General features: G+C 38.3%; 3 protein-coding genes across 3 annotated transcripts; 1 reads left to right on the top strand and 2 right to left on the bottom strand.

Moving 5' to 3' along the window:
• The first annotated feature begins 481 nt into the window (after positions 1-481).
• On the top strand, positions 482-3,225 carry LOC117616481 (protein FLX-like 3). The gene is made up of 4 exons (XM_034345809.1): positions 482-609; positions 1,901-2,437; positions 2,613-2,758; positions 2,898-3,225. The coding sequence occupies exons 2-4, from the start codon at positions 1,911-1,913 to the stop codon at positions 3,014-3,016; spliced, it is 792 nt and encodes a 263-aa protein (XP_034201700.1). The 5' UTR covers positions 482-609; positions 1,901-1,910; the 3' UTR covers positions 3,017-3,225.
• Positions 3,226-3,371: 146 nt separating this feature from the next.
• Positions 3,372-5,456, bottom strand: LOC117616480 (homocysteine S-methyltransferase 1). Its single transcript, XM_034345808.1, has 7 exons — positions 5,142-5,456; positions 4,949-5,005; positions 4,501-4,706; positions 4,280-4,409; positions 3,987-4,190; positions 3,826-3,897; positions 3,372-3,703 (listed from the first exon to the last, which is right to left on the bottom strand). Exons 1-7 carry the CDS (start codon positions 5,310-5,312, stop codon positions 3,557-3,559), a joined length of 987 nt encoding a protein of 328 aa, XP_034201699.1. The 5' UTR covers positions 5,313-5,456; the 3' UTR covers positions 3,372-3,556.
• A 6,793-nt stretch (positions 5,457-12,249) lies between these two features.
• Positions 12,250-14,335, bottom strand: LOC117616479 (3-ketoacyl-CoA synthase 6). The gene has a single exon (XM_034345807.1). It carries the CDS (start codon positions 14,145-14,147, stop codon positions 12,657-12,659), a length of 1,491 nt encoding a protein of 496 aa, XP_034201698.1. The 5' UTR covers positions 14,148-14,335; the 3' UTR covers positions 12,250-12,656.
• Between the last annotated feature and the right edge of the window lie 1,380 nt (positions 14,336-15,715).

Genomic DNA, 15,715 nt, shown 5'->3' with positions numbered 1-15,715 from the left:
ACATAACAATGTTACAAAAAATAAAATATTTGAGAAAAGAGTTGCGTTCTAAAGAATTTTCTGAAAATTGTTGAATTAACTTTAGAAAAACTAATATATGATATGATCCATGCGAAAGTGCACCAATTGATTGATGAGTTTGTAGTTGATGCTGTAAAAAGAGAAAGAAAAAAAAAAGCATGTGGTAGCGGAATGTGACAATGATGATTATGTAAGAAATGCAACAATGATAAGTACGATAATGAAATTAAAGAAGTAAAAACTGAAAGAGTAATAAATATATCAGACGAGAAATTAAAAAAAAAAGAAAAAAAAAGAAAGGTAATCTCACTCTACGGCCCATACCGATTATTGGAGCCCGTGAAGAAATTATGCACTGGGTCTTGGCCCATTACAATTTTTAGTTTCTTTGGTTGGGCCAGAAGGCCCACAACGAGTGAAACCTGAGAACGTTAGCCTGAAGCGGCAACAAGGGTAATTTCGTCAATAAGAAATCCGATCGCCTTGTTGGCTGGTTGTAGGGTTGGCTATTCTGCTGAGCTGCTGAGGCAAGCACTGTTCCCGTCGAAGATCAGAGACTGGCGCGCAGTCTAAAGGCTCCTTCTTTAGGTAAGTTTTTACTTGCTCCGATTATTTGGTGGAAGCTTACAACTTGCTTCACCTGCATATATATGTTATCGTTGACATTTACTTCTTTTTGCTTGAAATTATGAGCAGGGCTGAACGCACTTATTCAAACTTTAACATGAAAATTATATTGTTTTTATTTAATTTTCTGTAATTAATAAATTTGATTATGGAATTGCAAAGTGCAAATAAGCGAAGCATGTTTCCAGCTTGCCAATAATTTATTGTAAGATCAAAGTTTTCTACTTTTAAGAGATTTGAATGCAGCCGTGTAGTTGATGTTAATCCAAAATATCAAACATCGAACCCCATGATGCAATATAAGGCGTAGTGAGTTATTGTGCAGCGTGAATAGGCAAATATAGGATGAAGAAGAACTTCCGTTACAGTTTTTTTGGTACCACATCAATTTCGTATTTGTTTGTTTGCCCGAAAGAGGATGGGTTGTTTGAGAACTTGAGAGGGCTTTATGGTTTTCATCTTTAGTCATGAAGGTGGTTCCACAGGTTTCCATAGATTTGACTCAGTTGATTAGTCATAAAACTTTTCAGCTAGCATCCAGCAAAATCAGATGGTTTTCTTTTATCATTTTGCTCTTATTTTCCACCAGGTTATCTAGTTCTTTTTTTTTGTGTTCTAGATTTAACTTCATTAATAGATTTTGTTAGCCTTAGTTGGCGTTGACTATTTCGTCGATGTTGGTTGCAACTTGCAAGATCAATTCGGATGACTACGCTCCTAATATAACAAAGTTAAAGAAACAATAGAGATGATTAAATAATATTCTCTTCTTTTATGTTTAGATTAGTGCTTAGGCTACTTTGAAGATACAAATTGAGATTGGCATCTGTGGTTTGTGTTTCTTTTAGAAAGAAAGAGATAGGGCTTCATAATTTGATTTCGTTTACATATAGAACGAGATTGGAATTCATAATTTGAGGTCATTTAGTTGAGTACTTTTAATTACAAAATTTTGGGATCACATTTAATTCACATGTTTGAGAGTTGTTAACTATTAAAGTCTTGATCCCTGATCTGATGAAAATGGAAGATATTGTAACATTCCTTGCATCTCAAATGGTGTTCTTGAAGCAATCGAGGAAGCATGGAATCCACAGAGATGCAAGATGTTTCGTATATTTCCCTTCATTGTTTTGTTTGGGCAGCTCTGTTCCTTGAACAGTTCAACGAAGGATGATATTTTATCTTCTTTCTTAATTTATGTCTCTCTTGGTCGTACCAAAATAGTGTGATGATGGTATCACTACTGCAGGATCTCTGTAATGTCCGGGAGAAATCGTATGTCTCGCCATGCTGATGGTTATCGAGGTTACCATGATGATCCTCGACCTCTCATGAACCGAGGACTGGGACACTTGAGTGTACACCCTGCAGCTTTGGAAGAAGAATTTGCAATGAAACACAGAGAAATGCAGCGAATCATTGCTGAGAACCGGCTTGTAATTGATGATAATACCCTTCTTCAAAGGGAATTGACAGATGCGAAAGATGAGATTCATAGATTGGGGCAGGTCTTACCTAAACTCCGGGCTGAGAAAGAGGCACAGTCTAGGGAGCTAATTGAGAGAGGATTGAAGCTAGAAGCTGATCTCCGTGCTACTGAGCCTATAAAGGCAGAGGTTATCCCGTTAAGAGCTGAAGTTCAGAAATTAAGTGCTTTGCGGCAAGAGTTGTCTTCCCAAGTCCAAGGTCTGACACAGGAGATAACTCGATTGCAAGCTGAGAATCAGCAGCTAATTCCCATGAGGGCTGATATTGATGGGATGCGAAACGAGCTTGTTGAGACCAGGTTTTTTACAGTGAACTTTTAATTAGTTTTCCGGCGTAATAATATCTTGCTCTTCTTTTGCTTTTAAGGAGATGGATGACACATATTAGGACGATACTTGATGAATTTTCAGATACGTTAGCAACTGCTTTATTTGTATGCATATGTGGATTGACATTGCAACACTTTTTTTAAGGAGAGCTTATGAATATGAGAGGAAAGCCAGTGAAGAACAAGTGGAACAAAAGCAAGCAATGGAAAATAACCTTGTTTCCATGGCTCGTGAAATAGAGAAGCTAAGAGCAGAGCAGCTAAATGCAGGCAGGAGGGCACGAGAACGAGGTGATCCTTCTCTCTCTCTATGTCTCGCGTGCTCACATACGCACACACACAATTTTAGTGCTCATGGATCTCATACTCTGGGATTTTTAACTTGATCTCTAGAAGGCAAGCTGTTTTGACGCCTTTCTTATCTGTATAGGTGGTGGGGGTTATGGAATGATGAATGGAAGTCCTGATATGAGATATTCACGTGGTTCATATGGCAATGGCTACAGCAGTGGTTGGGGACCTTATGATAAGCGTGGTTCACGGCGTTAATTATCATCAAATATTGAATGGTCGGGGAACTGGTTTGCATATCTCGGTTCTAGTCCTGCTTATAGAGTAAAAAGAACTCTTAAGGTCACAGAAATGAATCAATGTTAAACCTTGTAAATTTTTTTTAACTTTGATCAATTATATTGTGCCTAAGTGATGAGGCTTTGAGCAACATGTTCCATAATTTATCCGCAAATTGATTTTTTTTCCCCTTCTGATTTTCATTTTGATAATTGTAGTTTACATACAACTCAATATAAAGTGGAACAGAATAACCAAAGTTAGTCATTTTATACCGTTATATCAAAGTGCTAGCAATATTTACTATTCTCAGGTGGATAATATAAAACTCAGAGACACGATCAATAACAAACTCTGCATTTCTTTCAAAAAAAAATTTTCGTGTAACAATTTTCATTTGCCAACAGAAGGCAATTTCTTAAACAAATGGCTTCTAACACCAAACCAAAAGAATTTATGTAACCAAATCAATCTCGGTTAACCTAAAAATTCCTAAATATAGCCGTCACTGTTACTTGATCAGCACGAATTTCCTTTTAGAGCCTTAGAAATAAATTGAACGGTGGAAGGTGTTGTCCGACAACAGCCTCCAATGAGTTTAGCTCCTGCGTCACGCCAGCTTGTTGCAAAGCATTCAAAATTGTTGTCATCAAAACTCTTGGCAGGCTGTTCATTTAACACAATCCAAAATTCATTAGTTGATCATGCATCATATTTTGTGTTTGTGTGGATTCAGTGTATGAGAAAGAGAGAAGACAGAGAGAGGTTCTAAAACCAGATGAACTCACCAGCCATCTTTTAGCTTTGCCATCCCATATCTCACCACTATTAGGGTACACAACAATTGCTTTATTGGTTAACTGGAGAAATAGCATATGTGTTAGATCACTTTCACCTTTTCTTTTAATATTTCTTTTGGGGTTGAATTGTTTTCTAGTTTAGAAGTTACCTCTTTAAATTTGCAGATGAGAGACTGAATCAAATGAGGAGGTGCGCAATTTATTCCCACTGCATGTATTTTGTTACTCTTATTTATTATGTCAAGGCATTCCTTGAAGCTCTCTTGGGATGGGGCGTTTTCACCATCTACAGAGGTGAAACATATCCAAGATGGTATTTGAATGTTTTCTTCTTCGAGCAACTCAACGCAGGCCTGCAAATGTTTACAGAAATCAAGTTAGATACCATCAAGTTCTGAAACTCCATGAAACTCTGCAAAGCAAGATTGGTAGAAGCACAAACCTGAGCTTCAAGCTTATTAGGGATGGTCTCAAATGCAAGTAAATCAGGACCTGCTTCCACAAGAACTTGCAATCTGCGTCGGTGGAAATCCTTGAGCTTATCAACATTCACTTGGGGTCCATAACATCCACTGAAAACATTGACACATCCAAATTATATAATTGAACAAAGTACATAAAATATATTTGTTAGCCATGATTGCAATCTGAAACTTGGGGTACCTATATTCTGAGCCATCAGCAAGATAAGCTCCATAGCTTCCAATAGAGGCAGCAACCAAAGCCCTGTTATACTGATGCTCAGGTGTCACTTTGAGAGCATCCCAGAAACTGTTGCGAGCTTCAACAGCCAATTTCACACTTTTCTTCAGCAACAACTCCCCTTCTTCAATGGACAGTCCTCTGGACAAAAATCCAGGAATTGTGGCCTATCAAAGCAAATGAAAGGCAATGTGGGTTTAATGAATATAAAAATCCTGCAAACACAGGCGCATCTTTGGCCCACCTAATCGATCGTATTTTTTATGTGAAAGCCAGAATCTTTTTGTACATTTGCTGCTGATATTTTATGCATTCTTTATCATATGGTAAATGTGCAGAACCAAAAAGAAAGAACAGAGAGAACAAAATTGTGGGTAATGTTATAAATGAGGAAAATAAAGAATTATACCTGGTAAGATGAAGTGACCAGAATATCTGCGCCGGCTTCCAAGTATTCCAAGTGGACCTGATGAAGCAATTGAACCAAAACCCAACATTCATCAGAACCAAGCCAACCAAAGTAAGTATATTTATTGTATAGATACAATAATAACAAATCAGGAAATGGGCAATGAGGGAGAGAGAGAGAGAGAGAAACAGACCCGCTTGATGAGGTCGGGGTCTTTGATGAGGCAGACGGCGCTCCAGAGAGGGTCGTTGATGGCAGCGCCGTGTCTCTCCAGCTGGGTAGCGAACCCTCCGTCCACCACAGCACAACCTCCTGCTTTCTCTATCACTTCCTCCAACGACGTCGTCGCTTTCTTCAATCCCATCTCTCTCGCTATTACTATAGGGACTCCAGAGATAGTAGCAACGGAGAAGAAAAAGAGGACAAATATATAAATGCGGTGGGGGGTTGTTGGATTGGATTGTTGGTTGTTGGGAAAGAATAAGGACGAAATTGCAAACCAGGTTCAAATACAATGTCTTAAGCTTGACTGACGCTTTTGCTTCTGTTTTTATTGGGTGTTCTCATTTCCCATTACGTTTTCGGTGTCAAATTTGTCGGGTGGTCGTGAAATGTGATCCGTTTGATGTGTGCCCGCATCAACCCAACAAAATTATTCCGGATCAAACGCCATTTGGACCAGGCCGATCAATTGTGCAGGCCTAGTTTACAATGTTTTAAGCGAAAATTCAATTTCATCACTCAAAAAAAAATTAGTTTGATTACTGAATTTGTCAAATCTTATAATTTATAAATATTCTATTATTTTTTGTTAAGTATAATTTTTTATTTTTATCTTTTTAGGAAGCACCTTCAATTTTCTTTCTCTGACTCAACTAACTGGGGTATATTGTGCCGTTAGGATTTAACAAATTGGGGAAAATTTTGGATCGAAATTGAAATTGTGAGGTATAAAAGGAAATATTATCTTCAATGTAGGAGGGAAGAAGTAGGGCGAAAGAAAAGAAACATGTATGAGAGGGAAATAGGTTATTGGTGAAGGTGATGAACTGGCGATGATGTGCTCTACTTCACCAACCTAACCAAGACTAAACAATTGACCAAAAAAACCAAGACTAAACAATTTACATTTATAATTATAGTTAGTATGTCTATAAATGTATGGGAGGATGGTTTTTCACATACACACCACCATGATGTTATGGAATTTCGAATATGAAACTACTAAGATGCAAATCAAGTCATTTTGTATTGGGTTAGACCTTATTTGTTGTCTTGAACTATTTCTTAATTTTACTATGATATATATATATATATATATATATATTTAGAGAGCTCAACACAATTTATGTAAGAACCCAAACCAAAATATCTAAAAATTAAGATTTCTTTATTCTACCCAAAAGACGATTTTGCCCTCGCATATTTTAGAGCCCTGGGGCTAGGGTTTGGATTTTAAGCGATAACGCGATTTTGGCTAATCTGACAGTCCGTTTCGGACCAAACTCGCAGAACATGGTTCCTTCTCTGTAAGGAACCTTCTGAGGAGCCCAGATTGGGCATCGGAGATCGTGGACCCACAGGGTCCCGGATCGGCCGATCTGGCAGTTTATCACTTAGTAAGGTTTTGGGTCTTTTAAGGCCGGTCTAACTGTCTAAAAAGCTAATGTGGGCATAATAGTAACTTTAAAATGAGTGCACGTATTTCTAGGAGCCGGGGGCAGGGTGTTTAATTTAATTCTTTTATTCAACAGTTTATTAATTTATTATTCTTGGATAATCAGGCACCAGAAGTCCAGTTAACCCACAGGAGGGACCTTCGAATGGTCTAGCTAGCTCGGACCAGCAGTGAGTGGACTTTTCTTTCGTAAAGGATTTTATAATTATATTTTCTACTTGATCTTGAATAAGTGATATAACATGAATTTTATTGAGAAATATCTTTACTTTTTTTTATAAAAATTTAGCCGAATAAACAGATTGGAGATTCTTGATACAGAAAATAGTAATTTAACTCAGATTTACCAGAGTACAGAGGATATCAGATTTTATCAGAGATAGTTATTTTAGACCACCATGTACCCACCCTCTATTTGGTGATTACCCAGAGTTGGACCGATGTCTACGGACATCCAGTCCGATTTCAGTTTATGTCAGTGCACTTGACTTTGCCTCACGAGTTTCGGGGACGCTCGGACCGTGAGTGCCAGGATTTGCGGCTCGGCAGACTTGGTGTCCCGAGACTTGCCAGGATTGCGGCTCGGCTGACTTGGTGTCCCCGAGACCTGCCAGGATTGCGGATCAGGCTGACTACGGTCCCATGCATCCTGCCAGAGCGGCTCGAGTCGACTTGGTGTCATCGAGACTTGCCGGCGGATCAGGCTGATCATAGTTCCCTGATTTCGCCAGTTTGCGGCTCGGGGAGCCTGCGTGACGCCCGAGACCTGCCAGGGGAATTGACGGTTATTACAGGGGTACAATTAGGTGGCAGTTTTAAAGGATTTTAAGCTTTTTAATGCAGTTATTGTTTCACTCATTTATATCAGTACCTTCGATACTCATACATGTGTTATATCGATATCTCTTTGTTCAATTACGTGAGCATTTATATAATTATATTTATCTATGTTTATTTGAATGTCTCAAGTTTGATTATGATCAAATCATAGCTTTTATATCCCTATGTATTTCAAACGGGGGTTATTATGTTCTAAATTGTTTTCACGAGCATTATTTTTGTCCACTCACAATTTTAACCTTATTTTTCGCCCCCAGGCCGTAGAAGTACGAAGGAAACCACTCGGGCCATCTTCCCAGCTATCGCCCCACCACCAAAGTGTAGGATCTCGTTGTAAATTTCTTATAGTTCTGTAAATTTGTATAGAAATGCTCTGATATCTTGTTGAACATGAGAAACTGGAGTTGAGATCTGTTGGTTGAGTTAGTCTGGCAGTTGGTGTGTTATTTGAGACTGTTTGACAGGTGGAAGACTTTGGGTTTGGTCAAAATACAGGGGAGACTCTGCCGAATTTTCGGCATAAGTCTAAGGGAAGTTTTAAAAAGAATTTGGAAAGAGAAGGGTAAAAAGGTCATTCGTGCCCGACATGCGCCAGGTGTCGGACACGCACAGGATACGGCTCGGATTCCAAAGCGAAAATTGGGTCGGGTCCTGTCAATTTAATTCAAAGATTGTGATTTGAATATAAAGTAAGAGGAATGTTAGCAAACATATCTTTCAAAAAAATAAAAAAATGATTACTAACAAAACGTGATATGGATTTGACTTTTGAGTGTGGTACATATATATATATTGGTAGGGCCAATAGGATAGGCCCAACAACATTGGATTTTGGGTGCCATGTCTGAATATTTAAAGGGCAAGCAAGTACTTGACCTAGGAAAGGAATTATTAATGAATATAGTTATTTAGGCCACCGGCCCAGTAAGGTGGGCAACAGTACAGCTCAGCTGGATCCGTCTTTATATCGTGCTTGCTTTGCAGGGCAGATGCTGATAGCTGCGGCGGGAAGCAACATGCCCTGCCTCTTCTCTTCCCTTGATATTATTTAATTATTTATTTGTTTATGTTCTGACAAAGTTTTCTGAGACTCTTCTCTTCTCGCTTGTATAGTAGACTGTAGTTGTACTTGTACACGATAAGCCTGTCCGTCTGTCAGCGTGAATTCTTCGCTCATTTGATGCTCTGTGTGTGTGGGTGAAACAATAAATGTCCCCTGTAAAAAGTAAACAGTATATAATATCAGATTCATATTTATTTTCTTCATCACTCGCTCGCTCTCTCTCTCTAGCTCTCCACCTGTAATGTAATCATGAATTCGTTCACCAGTAGTAGGTTTGATGAACTGTTTCAATTGTATAGCTTTAACTCCAGGACCTCCTCTTTATCTGCATTTTGGACACCACTGCAACAAAATTAATTAACGAGAGCTATATCCCTTTTCATTTGGTGGTCCACAAAACCTTGTTACTTTGGCATCTTTGTATACATTGATTGAGCAAAATGGTAGGAACAATTGTCTTCAAGGAAGGACAATTTCGTAAGGTCATCTCCAACTCATGAGCCCGAATTCAAAATATCCTAAATTTTAGCCTAATTTCTCTCACAATTCAAGAAAAATAAGGGATTAAAATTTAGGAAAATCCAAACTTGGAGCCAAATACCAATCCAAGTATTGTCTGAACTGGAAAACTTTTTGGTGGAGCCCACTCAAGACTAACGCAGTCCACGTGTAAGGAGGGGCGACTGGGGCCCACACTACTGGTCATGCATATTTTGTCTCGCCACATGGCAAGCGCTAGTGACGTTGCCATTGGAATCCAACGGCAACAATTCAAACATCTCTTTATTTTATATTCCAATAGTAACCCAAATCAAATATCTAGATTAAATTTATTCATTGGTTGAAATTTAAATTAAACGGTCAAAATAATATTTTAAATTAATCTAAATCATATTCAACCCCAAAACTCCCTCCAAACTCCATAAATACCCACTCATTTCTCAAATAATCTACCAAAAATCATATTTGTGGAGTTTCAATTTTTTTAGGTCAAATTGTTCACAAAATTAAATATGAAGTTATTTTAAAAAGATTAAATGAAGAAAAGTTATCCATTTTCAAAAATTAGACTTAAACTATTCTTAAACAATTTAATAAAGTTGCGGATTTAAAATTTTAGTCTAAAAGGTTGGGTGAAAAAACGATTTGAGTCCAGACAAAACCGAAATAGTTACTTTTTGAATGGGAGAAAATTTGGATTTAGGACTATTGGAGAAGACCTCAATTAAGACTACGTGTTGAACAAAATATTTCTATTGCATCCATCTCTCACATAGATGAACCCCATTCACATATAAGAACATGCATAAGTAGATTCGCATTTGCTATAGCATATATGCTAAATGTAGAACTGGTGAGTTGCATATCACAAACGACAGTATTTTATTAGATCAATTGAAAAAGTACATGGAAAGTCATCTTGATTAGCAATACAACAGACATGGGTAAAGCTTTCCTAGTGACTAGAATCAGCTCTAAAGCTAAAATGATATAAAGAGAATAAATCACAAAGAACTTGTCTAAAAACCCCTATATACCGTCTAAACCTTGTCCTAAATCAAGTCAGTTACATCAATGACAAACCTGGCAGCTAACCGGCATAACTCTCCTAGAGAAACTAGACCACTCAGAAAATTCAACAAAATTTATGGGAATTACAAGAAAAAAAACCGGACAACTCATAGAGTTTATGAACTTTAATAACAAACTACACCAAATCTAAGAAACAACACTTTGCACTACAAATGATGCACAACCAAAGCCATCTAGAACCATAACAAAAACAACCAAATCTGCCAAGAGGAGAGAAGAGTGCATCATGATCTGCCAAAGCACGAGAGAATATCGAAAATCCAATGGGGAATAAACCCCTAGATCTGAAGCTTCTCATTATAACTCTCCTCCACCCTCTGCCACACACTTTTCTATGAAAATCAAAAAGATGATAGCTAGCCAGAACCAAGTCTACAAAAAATAAAAAATAAAAACAAAAACAAAAACAAAAAGAGCAAGAGGAAAGCATGGGCAAGGAGGGAGGGAGGGAGGAGCAGAAGGGTGGGGGGTAGCCGCCACCCCTAGGGTTTCTTCACTTGTTTTCTTTATGAGTTTTTTGTTTTTTCTATTATACTACTACTTATTCATATATATATATATATATATATTGATCTTATTTTGTGTAAGAGCGATCAACATGATGTTAGATGTAATTGGATTGGAACTATATATATGATAAAAATGTACCTACATATGCAAGATTTATAATTTAACACGAAACCTATATATATACCAGCCACCTCTATACGATATTTATTGTAGGCTTATTATCACAAAACGTCCCTAAAGTTTACGAAACTATCAGATTGCATCCTTAATGTTTTTTTTTGTCATTCGTGGTCCTCAAAGTTAGCATGTATGATCACAAATGGTCCCTGCCGTTAGGTACCGTCAAAAATTCCGTTAGTTTGCTGACGTGGCATATATGTATATCACAAAACATCCTTAAGGTTCACACACCTATCACAAATGGTCCTTACGAAATTTTTTAAATTTAAAATTCATAAAATTTTTGTTTTCTTTTTAAAATTTTATGAATTATAATTATTTTAAAATATATATTAAATTTTAAATACATGTGACACTATATTATTGTAGATGTGGGCTCCATATATATGCCACATCAACAAACTAATGAAGTTTTTTAAAAATAATTTAAAATTCATAAAATTTAAAAATGAAAAAAAAACTAAAAGTTTAGGGTTCATAAATGGTCCTCAAGATTAAAATCCTTCTATAAATTGTTTTTTCATTTATAAATAATTTTAAAAAGAAAACCAAAATTTTATGAATTTTAATTTTTTTTAAAAAAAATTCGTAAGGACCATTTGTGATAAGTGTGTAAACCTCAGGGATGTTTTGTGATATATATGTATGCCACGATAGCAAACTAACAGAATTTTTGACAGACCCTAACGTCAGGGACCATTTGTGATTGCACATACTAACTTTGAGGACCATAAGTGACACAAAAAAACATTAAGGATGCAATCTGATAGTTTCGTAAACCTCAGGGATGTTTTGTGATAATAAGCCTTTATTGTAATGAGTTGTGGTACGTAGCTCTTGTAGACGATGACAATATTGATTTTATTCTTTTTTAATTAACGAGGAAAACCTTCAATTCGTAATTTTTTTTTCTCTCTTCCATCATCTGCTCAAGGCATTCATTTAGAGAGAGAGAGAGAGCTTGCATCAATTATCAACATGAGAGGTGGTTATCGATCGCAATTGATATTCTCATCGGAAGACAAGACAGAGTTTATAATTTGACATCCAACCCTAAATTCGGTTCGCTTTATAAATGACTCATATATATCATGCCACCGATACGATAGGATACCCCTTCATTCAATTAACAAAATACCAAACAAAGTAGGCACAACTGGTCAATGCATAAACTCACGAGTCACAACAACTGGAAAAACCAAAATCGAATTTTCAAAGGCCATCAAAAGTTAAAAAGCAAACCATGCTGCTGTTGCTGCACTTACACAACACAGACACAAAGACACAAAGACACAAAGACACAAAACCACAAAGGAAAGGATTCATCTAATATTTAAAGAAACAAAATATCATATTGGGAGGCGCCTTGCATTGCATATGAGCATATGAGCATATGAGCATATGTTCTTCTTCTTCTTTCTTTTTGCGAATAATCAATCAAACACAACAACTATGTTCATTTATTTCAACACCAGTATAATTAAGTTACCTTACCTCCTATATATATAAAGACCTAGCTAAGCTACTGATTTTCTTTCTTCTTCTCTTTTCTTATTTTAAGCTCCAACAATAATAAGTTCGATTGTGTTTTCCTTACATATGGAATGCATAATACATCAAAAGCATATTTTAGCTTCTATGCAAATTCATAGGGACAAGAAAGTTGAAAGACAAATAATAATAAAAACTAAACAAAAGTGATGGATATGGATACTGAACTGAATCAAAGAAGAAAACCCACCACCAATCACCAATCACCAATCACTAATCACCAATCAGGGCATGCCTTAATGCAAGCTTTGTTTGTGGTTTAATTTTGATGTTTGTGGGTTTTGATGATTTTCTTAGAGCTTCACAACTTCAGGAATATGAACCGGATACCTATCGATGCAATCAGCCCAAGGCCCCTCCGACGGCGTTTCGATGTTCCGATTACACTTCCAAACCGCACTGTTGCACTTAAACCCACTCCCGAACGCTATCTGCCAAACCCTATCACCTTTCCTCATCCTCCCCTTCGCCTCAATGTACCCCAACTCGTACCACAGTGAAGACGACGACGTATTGCCGAACCTATGCAGCGTCATCCTCGACGCCTCGCAGTGCTCCGCCGACAGCTGCAGGTTCTTCTGCAGCTCGTCGATCACTGCCCTCCCTCCCGCGTGGATGCAGAAGTGCTCGAACGCCTGCTTGAAATCCGGAATGTACGGCTTCCATTTCGGGTTCACGATTTTCCTGCCGATCAGCGTCAGAAGGAAGAGCAACTGCTCCGACGCCGGAAGCACCAGCGGCCCCATCGTCGTGATGTTCGATTTCAACGCCTCTCCTGCGATCGCCATCAGATCCTTCGAGAGCGAAATCCCCACTTTGCCCTCCTTGTCCTCTTCCTCGAACACGCACCGATACGCCTTGTCGTCGGATCCCTTGTGGGTCCGGACCACGTGGACCAATCGGTATTTGGCACGTCGGCGCTCGGATTTCCGGTTTGATAAAAGCAAGGCGGCCCCACCCATCCGGAAGAGACAGTTGGGCAGAAGCATAGCCCGCTCCTTGCCTTGGTAATAATTAGGGGTTATGATCTCGGTGCTAACCACCACCGCGTTCGAATTGGGATGCACTTGGAGAAGGTCACGCGCCAAATCGATTGAGATAACGCCGGCGCTGCATCCCATGCCGGAGAGGTTGAAGCTCCTGATGTTGCTCCTGAGCTTGTACTTGTTGATGACCATGGCGGACAGGGAGGGGGTGGGGGAGAAGAGGCTGCAGTTGACGATCAAAATATCGATGTCTTTGGGCTTGAGGCCCGTCTTTTCGAAGAGAGCGTCCATGGCGGAAAAGATGACGAGCTCGGCCTCGCCCCTGGCTGCCTCCATGGTAGGGTTGGGAGGGATGTAGTGAATGGCGGGAGGGAGGCAAGTCTCCTCGCCGAGGCCGGAGCGCTCGAGAATCCGCATCTGGAACTCGACGGATTTGGGGTTGTTGCTGAGGATGAGGCGGGAGTGCTCCATGAAGGTGGAGAAGGGAACTCGGCAGGTGACGGGGGGCTTGAAGCAGGCGTAGTCCACGAGGAAGACGGTGCGGGGCTTGGACATGAAGTAGACGGTGGCGATGAAGATGATGAGGAAGGAGGAGCAGAGGATTTGGACGAGGTCGAAGTGGAGGGAGGTCCAGAGCTTGAGAATCTCGTCGGGGCCNAGATGAAGCACCTCCAAGAAAATACCGGCCATGATGGGGATGAGAGTGAGGGTGAGAATGTGGTTGACAAGGTACTGGTAGCCGAGTTTTACATACTTGAGTTTGACGGAGTTGGAGAAGTCCGGCAAAATTGGAGGCATTTTGTGTTGTTTGTTTGATATTGTTTATTAGGAGTTGGAGCTAATGCCGCAATGGGCTCAGAGAGAAGAAATAAAATGTTGAAAGTTGGAGGGCCTAGAGAGAGAGAGAGAGAGAGAGAGAGAGAGAGAGCTAAAGAGCTAGCGTAGTGGTGGTAGTGGTGAGGAGGAGGAGGGGGAGGCGAGATATTAGGTGGGAAAGGGGGGGGTGGGGATTTAAAGGCAACGGGACCGAGGCAATGAAGGAGGCAGATGAGAAGATTAAATGGAGGACTTCACGTCACTCAACGCTCACTTAACTTTGTTATTAATATTTCTCATAAATTTGGTTTTCCACATGTAACTAAACCCATGCCCTACTTCCCCTTTCGGCATCATATATCTCTTGTTTTGCCAATGAGCATCCTCCTATATTTTCTCAAACATTAAATTATTAAGTTTGTACTCCTAAATATAAAGTAAAAAATGAATTATGATTAGATTCAAGAACACGTGTCAAGTTTTGATAAATATAATAAAAATGCATTTTAAATTAAAATAATAAATAAAAATATTTATAATAACTAATACATACGTGTACTTGTTGTAACTAGACTAGCTACGGCTTGAAACTAAAGAAATGATTTCCCACGTCAAATCTTTTATAATTTTGGATCATCAATCAAATAATCATGTACGTACTTTCACAGACAAGGGCTGTTGTTTAGGAAATAGAAAGAAACTGATGAGATAAATATATTTGATGCATATCCTCCTCAACTGTATGACGATGATGTTCTATCTATTTTGACTTGGGACTCTGACTAAATCACCACTTATAAAAAAAGAAAGAAAATAAAGTCAAAATAAGTCAGGCAGTGGAATTAATTTCCATTTCCCAATTGACGTGGTTGTTAGTTGTTGTTTCCTTTTATAAATATAAAAAACTTCAAGTCGCTTGCGCAATTGACTCTTTCAATACAAAATACCAAATGTAATGAACTAAGCCCTTGATGAAACAAAGGAACAAATGAAGAGATGAGAACGCCAGGAGGTGAAGTTTTGGGCGACATGTATAAAATTGGAATCCATGGACCGTGGGGTCCAATAAAATAATGTCTTCATTTAAAGGGCTTATATGGTCAGCTGTAACAATAACAAAAACATGCGGTTATAGTAATTTGTATCAAATTAAACTTTCTTGACTTGTGTATTGTTTGGATATCCAGCACCAGTAAAAAGACCATCATGTTTGATCATATATATATATTCATGAAAAATATAAATAATTTATATTTACAATGCTGATAGTGAACCATTGATGGTGACGATACAAAATAATCGTAACCACATATAACGTTGATATACTCTAGCAAAATTTTATGCAGTAATGATGATGGCAACCATGTAGCATGTGGGTTGTGGTTCATGGAGTCAATTCATATTTCATATTACATATTCTAATAAATGATTTCTTCTTTATTTTTCAGAATTTTGTACTCATCTCAGTTCTGTTAACCATGATAATGAAGACAGAAAGACGAGAGTTTGCTAGAAGTTTCTAGCTGAATGACGTTTTAGTATATATTTAT

The sequence above is a fragment of the Prunus dulcis genome, chromosome 1 (genome assembly GCF_902201215.1).
Source record: "Prunus dulcis chromosome 1, ALMONDv2, whole genome shotgun sequence".
Lineage (NCBI taxonomy): Eukaryota > Viridiplantae > Streptophyta > Magnoliopsida > Rosales > Rosaceae > Prunus > Prunus dulcis.
The sequence above is the reverse complement of the archived record's forward strand: the minus strand, read 5'-3'. Positions and strand labels throughout refer to the sequence as shown.

Bases quoted from the DNA above. Each gene is read 5' to 3' on its own strand.
- LOC117616481 (XM_034345809.1), top strand. From the start codon at position 1,911: ATGTCCGGGAGAAATCGTATGTCTCGCCATGCTGATGGTTATCGAGGT. The intron at 2,438-2,612 runs GTTTTTTACAGT...ACTTTTTTTAAG, and splicing joins AACGAGCTTGTTGAGACCAG to GAGAGCTTATGAATATGAGA. The intron at 2,759-2,897 runs GTGATCCTTCTC...TTATCTGTATAG, and splicing joins CAGGAGGGCACGAGAACGAG to GTGGTGGGGGTTATGGAATG.
- LOC117616480 (XM_034345808.1), bottom strand. From the start codon at position 5,312: ATGGGATTGAAGAAAGCGACGACGTCGTTGGAGGAAGTGATAGAGAAA. The intron at 5,006-5,141 runs GTCTGTTTCTCT...TTGCTTCATCAG, and splicing joins ACCCCGACCTCATCAAGCGG to GTCCACTTGGAATACTTGGA. The intron at 3,898-3,986 runs GTAACTTCTAAA...CTATTTCTCCAG, and splicing joins TCATCTGCAAATTTAAAGAG to TTAACCAATAAAGCAATTGT.